Raw genomic sequence first — 7,500 nt, 5'->3', positions numbered from 1 at the left:
TGCACGTCCGCTCCGGCAGCGGTCACTGACTGTACTGAGCTGAAGACAAGCGCAAAGCTCGAGGCTCGTGCTACTGCTACTCGTTCCTTCCTTCCTTCGTTCATCCGTTCGTTCGTTGGCCGGAATCGGAATTCTATCCCGCAGCACGCACCGATCTCGATCCGGTCTCTGGGGGCTTTCTCCGGCACTTGTTCGTTTCTTCCTCTTCCCCGCGTTTCCACCTCGTCGTCGTCGGCATCGTCATCGTCATCGCCATCATCGTCATCGTCGGTGGTGTTTTGTTTTTGTGTTTGGTTCCTTGCGCCGCAGCTCCCCGCAGCGTGTCTTCCGATATGGCGGCAAGCGACCGCGACGACGAGCGCCCCATAGAGTGGCCCGGAGACTGTGTGTCTGTGTACCGGTGTGTATGTGGCGTGGGTCATCATCATTACCTCAACGATCCCATGCTGCTGCTGCGGCCACTGCTCGGCTCCATCCCAAAACGTAATGGGAAGTTGACGTGGGAGCGAATGGGCCAGTGTGGTGATCGACGACGATGGCACGAGATCACGGGCCGAGAAGACCCACAATTTAGTGGAGGGGGGAGGGGAGCACACGGTGGAGTAAACAAATGTGCACCACCCGTTCTCTTTCCGTGCTCGAGATCGAGGATCATTCTTTTGAATTTCGTTTCAAGTGCGAGACGCCACCAACGCCAAGTCGAATGGCTGCAGCGTGGACATTCCCCCGTAGAGTGTCTGAGACACTCGAGAACAGCCGAACGAAGTGGAGAGAAAGTTCCGTTCGAGAATGGTTGATGCGTTGTTGCATTCTTAACCATCATGGCGTGCCTTTCGTTGACTTATTAATGGTGGAATTATCATTATTTCCATTAAATGCCGTCCGATAATCCGGTGTCCCTTTCCAAGTGATCCACTTCGGTTGGAACGAGATAGCCAGCAGCTGCTTTATGGCCTAAAAATGATAACCCGGCGGTGCGGTTGGTCCTCTCGAGGTTGGAACAGTTCGAGAACAATCTAATTTCCACAAAGGCAAGAAGTGAGCTAGATCAGCTAAAGCCCTGGCACGGAAATGTGTCACAACCACCGCTGTGTGTCCACCTGTGTGAGAACCGGGCCAATGCGACCATTTTCGGCAATCATCTAAGATGCCGCCTGTCTTGCCTCGAGCCACGGCAACAATGTCTGCGGAACCATTATCACCCCCGCCTTCCGCATCGAATCAACACCCACCTGGGGGGTGGCAAAAAACATACAACATAAATTGGGCTCTTCCCCTTGCCGGTACCATTATCTCCGGCGATCTCTCTCCGGCGACGCTCGTGTCGGCTGGCTGGCCGTCTTAAATCAATTACAGCGAGCAGTATGAGCGCCGGTAATGAGCGTTTCGCGATCGTTTCGGTTCCCGCTTTCCCGGTGCTCGCATGTGTGGCCACCATCGGGAGTACGGGACGGTACGGTGTTCCTTGGCTTTCGCTCCGTTGAGCCACAGCACTACGCTACGCCACGCCACGCCACGACACGACACGCCCCGCGAGACACACAATATTTATGCTCCCATTTCGTTTAATTGTTGCATTGTGAGGGAGAGACCGCTCTCGGTGAACTCTCGACCTCGGCCCGGCCCCCTGTCCCGTTCTTCTATTCTCTGCACGCAGCTGACTCAAATGTGGATCATCTTGGTGTGAGCGGAATATGGGGCCAGTGCACTTCCCTTCTGCACCGCCCTAAACAATGTTTCTTTCTACTTTCTGCCCTTCCCGGACCTCGGGGCTGTTGGATCGTTTGTTTTTCGGGTTTATTTATTTACAATCCGTCATCACGTCATCATATCACTTCAGTCGTTCACTTGGAGCAAAGGCAGGTGTCGTCCAGGTTCGCCCTCAGCCAGGGCAGATAGCGTGCGACCCGCGTGTACACTCCCGGATAGCCAGCCCGGCCACAACCGACACCCCACGAGACGATGCCGACGATCTCGTGCTTATCACCATTTCGCACCAGCAGCGGTCCACCGGAATCACCTTGGCACGAGTCCTGTTTGCCCTTGCCGGCACACAGCTGCAAAGAGATTGACGAGTTGCGGTCAGAGTCAGAATAAATCGACGATGATCACGAGCCAGTGTTTGGCTGATGCTTACCATGTTGGAGGTTATGCGCGATGCCCGGTACTTCATGCTGCGGCACTGGTCCAGCGTTAGGATCGGAACGTCGACGTGCTGCACAAGGGCAGGCAGTGTCCCTCCCTCCGATGTGCGACCCCAACCGACCACCGTACCGAGCTGACCGGCCGGTTCACTGCGCTCCTTCGGCAGACAGACTGGCCGGATCGTTTTGGTAAAGTCTACGGGTTTCCGAAGCTTCAGCAGCGCAATGTCATTGTTGTACGAGTTCTGATCAAAGCTCCGGTGCCGGATGATGGCCGTCACGGCCCGCATGATAGCCGGTGTCTCCGACGCGACGAACTGATCGTAATCACCGAGGATTACACGTATTTTGTTGCGCTTCAATCTAATGCCGGTAGCCAGAAGGATAAACGATACGGGATTAATTCGGGATGCGAGGAGAAATGGTTTACGACCGCCGTACATGCTTACCTGCGCACACAATGGGCGGCCGTCAGCACGTAGTCTCGGGTCAGTAGTGACGCACCGCAGTGGAACTGTCCATCGTAGACGAGTCGAGCGAGCCAGGGGTACTGGTTTACGCCGGTAGGTCGTCCACCGACGATTCGAATCTCTTGATTCGCTGCTCCACATTCTGGAAGGTAAAGTGAAAACAGGAGTGGCATTAGATGAAGAAGTAGTGGATCTTAAGTGAAATTGTGAGCGGATTTTATGTGAAAAAAATATGATTTGACTATCAATCTCCAATCCACCTTGGATCATGCTTTGTCGTCATTATTGTAGCTAAAAAGTGATCATAAAGTTATCACAAATTTATCTTTTACTGTTAGTCCACGATTTTGCTGTTATTGCACAAGATTTTCCTTTTGCAAACGACTCAAAAAAGAGCAAAAAAAAATAATCGAAAGCATTTTTGATACTAACGGTGATACTTTCAGCTATGATCTTCTACTAATTCGTCATTTGTTAGTAACCGAATTAGCAAAAACGACGAGAAGATCTTTGGAAAACGACTGGTTAAAATTTAAACATCGAGCAAAGTACCCCTGGTGGCGGCTAGAGGAAACTTTTATTGCTCACAAGCGCCCTCTAGGTGATGGCGGTTGTGTTTTTTTCTCGCTCTTTCTTGTGCGGGAGAGTGAGAAGGCGAGAGTTTCCATAAAATTATGCTACAAATAAGATGCTGTACTATAAACTGACCGGCCAAATCTTAGGTTTACTTAAACAATTAGTGTTTTATCTTAAAATTGGTATAACGACCAGTGAGTAGATAGATCATTTTCATAGTAGATGGATCAACTCTACAATCGCAGACGATCTAGTGATCAAATTTACGCAAATCAAGTATTGTTCATCCGTCACAAACAATCGTGTAAAACAGCAGAACCATTGAGCCCAGCATCTTATAGAATTACTAAAGAACATCTATATCGGACATCAAAGGCTCAACTGATAGTAAAGATGATCTTAGATCGTGATCAATGAAATGATCTTCTAGAGCAGGGTAAAACCGCTTGTTGATTGTAGCAGTATCCGAGTAGGGACTGCCTTTATCAAAATTACTACAAACTGAATCCAATCGATCAACCATGGTTACAGGGATAGTGTTTGCATTAAATGTAGAGATGCGAAGAAATAGAGAAATAGAGAGATGATTTACTAATACATGTTTCCAACAATGCACTAGAAGAAAGATTTGAAAGCTTTAACTATTTTTTTTATAATCCAGACGTGTTCCATCCAAATTCATAACCGCCGTAGCTGTAGCTTACCACAATCACAGCTTTTCACCTGATTCACACTCAGGTCATCATCATCATCGAGCGAGAAGGCAGCCGTGTTCAGCCCGAACAGCGTATCGAACAGAAACCGCCCGTTGCGGGTCCGTCCAGGCAGCAGTTCCGTTTCATTCCATCGCCCCAATCCCTGAACTGCCGCAACATTGTGCACCGTTGGTAGCAATAGCAGCACCAGCGCCGTCATCGCCGGAACCATATCTCTCACCGGCCGCAACATTCTCAACACCGCGATCGCTGGACACTCGGCCTAATGGTAAGCCGTCGCTTTAAAGTCCTCTGCACCCTTTTTTCTGCGCGATATTTTTTACCAAGGACTGGCTGCTATCCGAAAGTGTTGCCGCTTATCAAATCCGCGTACCCCTTGGCTCACTGCACTCCCACCTCCACACGCGCACTTGTATCTTTCACTTCACGTTTCACTTATTTCTGTTGCTGCTGCTGTTGTTGCTGGTGCTGAAGGCAGGCTGGCCGTTGTTCCGTTGCCGTTCGGCGGTTGTTTACACGACTCATAATCTCATTTCACTTTCTTCTGCTCGCTGCTGTTGCTGCTGCTGCTGGTGGTGGTGCGGAGGGAAAACAACATTATTTAACATCGCAGCAGGTTCAGGTCCGCATGTCTGCCGCATGTTCCAAGCGCCTCCACCAGAGCACCGGACCGGTCCATCTGCCCATCACCATCTCACTTTCATTCGAGCGCGAACGAACGACGGATGGATTAGGATTAGGTCGCGGTGGAGGTGGAGGGTGTTTGGAATGACGGCGTGCTTGTCGGTGCAGCAGCGGCACCGGTCTTGAGTAAAATAAGAAGGAAAAAAATCGCCCGATAAATCGCCAAACACTCGGCCCTTGAATGATATAATGACCCAAGAGCCCGCGTCAGTCAGCGGTGCCCTAGGAGATCGCGAGATGGCTTCAGGGGACGGGGCCGGGAGACACGTGGACCTCTATTTCCCACCGGAGCAAAAGGCACGATGGTATGTCGCTAGCAGATGACTTCGTGACTCGACTTCTCTCTACCGGATCTTCCCGTCTTCCGATAAATGCTGTCCGATAGGGCATCATCCGGCTGACGTTAGACGTTGTGGCCATGGAGGAGTGTGAGGTACTAATGGGGCAAGGAAATTGGCCTGCACCGCCCCTACCCAGCCCCTGCTCCAAGATGCTTTTCTTTCCCTTTAAACGCTTACATCCGTCTGTGTGAAAAGTGCCCGACACGGTGAAAGGGTTTTTCTCGCTTATCTCGGGGGGGCTGTGGTGCTGGTAATGGAAAGGTCGAGGCCGCCACCATCAAAGTCACTGGCCGTGGAGAGGTTGCGATGGGCTTGCACGAGCTATATGGCCCACGGGAAGAGAGAACCACTAGGCATGGTACCTTCTTTAAGAAATTAAGAAGACTGACAATGCCATGTGTTATCCATTTCCTCATTAAGAGCCTAACGTAAAGATGCTAACTGTTTTACTCCTTTCTTTCCCGAGCAGCACAAAGATGCTCCGGAGCTTCGTCTGCTACGTGCTCGCAGTGAAATGACACATTTTGCTCCTAACAGCTTTCTCACGAGCAAATTATCACGCAGGTTTTGAGTCTGTGTCTTCAGAAATCGATTCCATGTTTTAGCCCCTTGTGCAAACAACTTTTAATTTTTGTTTTTCATGCAGTCACCCTCGAGGTGTTACAACGTAACACTTCCGTTTGGGATGAGAGTAAAAGTGATGTTCAGAAATCGGACATAATTTTGGATTTTCTCGGAGAAATTATTTTGAAATCTAAGACACTACACTATACTTCTAGCTAAACTAACCCTGTGGGCCACTATAAGATTATCTGGAGACGACGATCTTGTGTCCTCACAACACATGAGTATGAGACTATCCGGAGTTCTAGAGTGTGAGTTCCAGAGAGGAATGATTTTTCCATCACTGTTGTTGTTTTGTATACGATTCTAAGCTAAAAATCTAATAAATTTTACTGTCTTGATGTATACAATCTTTAGAAACTTAACGCAACGATTTGTTAACCGATAAATCTGAAATAGATACGAATGCCTTCCTTGCATTCAGCTAGATAATCTCGTAGAGTGGACACAGGCTAACAGACGCCATGGAAAAGTACGAATTAACATATAAGCGTAGCATACACAATGTTTCATGTAAATTTTGGCAACGTTGAGTCTTGCAGGCACTCCATAACCGACCGAATGCATCCTACGCGCAGTGGAGTAGCACAGTATCGCGTATAACACTTTTTTTCACATTCTCGCGGCCATCTGCGATGTGCGAAGCAGCGCAGCAGCGACAACTCAGCAGCTGATTCACCAGCTTCAGTGAAAGGTCTAGCCTTCGAGTCCATGATAAATCCGCCCCCGCCCCTCCCCCTGCTTCCACTCATTTACTCCCAATTTCCATTTTAAGCTCTTCTTCTTTCACACTTCCCTCGCTTCTTATCTTTCCCCAAACCCCGTTCGGCCCACGCTGGGGGGAACCACTTTTATGCGAATGTTTTGGTCACTTCTCTTCCAAACCAAACCACTCCGATCATCTGCCAACACCTGGGCTAGCTTGTTATTTCGATAATTTATCCAATTTTTGGCACACTTCCCGCTAGCGCCACCGAAACCAACCGGTCGAGCATCATGGGTAGCGCCTCGTGCGTCCGTGTCCAGCTAATCTTCCCACACCGGCGCATCACCTAGCGTGAAGTGGCCACTCTCTACACCCAAAACGAGGCCAACGAGATTCCGCGCGAATCGCAGATCGGCCAGCACTTAAACACTCACTAGCTCACAATCGATCGAATCGATCGAATCGATCGTCTTTCGCTGGGTTCACTCGATACTCTGCACGATTCCGTATCCACGGGGACCCGATTCTCACCGACAGAAATGCGCACAATCACGACCGCTGCTGAAAGTGAAATGACTCGAACCCGGACACGAACCATCGGGGGCGACATCGCGTAACAAACGGCTGCTTGCAACAAACCGCTGGCCAAGCGAGAGAAGCTTCTCGAGTAGATACGCCACAGAATCCCCCGTCTGGCCACGCACCAGCGTCAAACGGTAGCGCAGAGAACCTCCCCCGGGCTGGTCTCCAGGTCCAGGAAAAGTGGCAGGCCGCGTGAAATTCGATTTCGCAAAACCACACCAACCACGGTGGTCACGGTAGCGCGAAATTCGTCATCCTGGTCCAGCAAAGGAAAGGTTATGTAAATTGTCTTATGGGGGGAGCGCTTGCGCGTGAGCTAATTGGCGACGCGACAATCGTGGCGCATTGATATTGCACGCGCCATTGGGCGCCACTAACCACACTCTCCGCTGCTCCCCTGGAGGTGCACCACGAGCGGACACACGGGTACCACGGCCCGGACCAACCCGGAACGTATCGATCAAACTGGCAACTGGCCACCGTAAAGGCTGCGACACCTTTTATTGTTATCATTGCTCAATCACTTGGCGAGACAAATCTCTCGATCTCGTCTCCGATATGCTTCATCAGCATCAGTCGATCGAACGGATCCGATCGTTGGCACTTACAAATTTGCGATTGAATAACACGCGACCACCGCACACGGTACCTCGGTTG

At 50.3% G+C, this 7,500-nt stretch overlaps 1 protein-coding gene across 1 annotated transcript in view; it reads right to left on the bottom strand.

The window, feature by feature from the left end:
* LOC126572834 (transmembrane protease serine 9-like) overlaps nt 1-4,291 on the bottom strand; it is a 7,948-nt gene extending 3,657 nt beyond the window's left edge. Inside the window, exons 1-4 of the mRNA XM_050232508.1 lie at nt 3,895-4,291; nt 2,594-2,756; nt 2,138-2,507; nt 1,849-2,057 (exon numbers count right to left, since the gene is read on the bottom strand). Of these exons, the coding sequence (XP_050088465.1) occupies nt 1,849-2,057; nt 2,138-2,507; nt 2,594-2,756; nt 3,895-4,138 (986 nt within the window). The 5' untranslated portion in view covers nt 4,139-4,291. The remainder of the gene's footprint in view (nt 1-1,848; nt 2,058-2,137; nt 2,508-2,593; nt 2,757-3,894) is intronic.
* Nucleotides 4,292-7,500: the final 3,209 nt, after the last annotated feature.

This window comes from Anopheles aquasalis, chromosome 2, assembly GCF_943734665.1.
Source record: "Anopheles aquasalis chromosome 2, idAnoAquaMG_Q_19, whole genome shotgun sequence".
Taxonomy (NCBI): Eukaryota; Metazoa; Arthropoda; class Insecta; order Diptera; family Culicidae; genus Anopheles; species Anopheles aquasalis.
The sequence above is the reverse complement of the archived record's forward strand: the minus strand, read 5'-3'. Positions and strand labels throughout refer to the sequence as shown.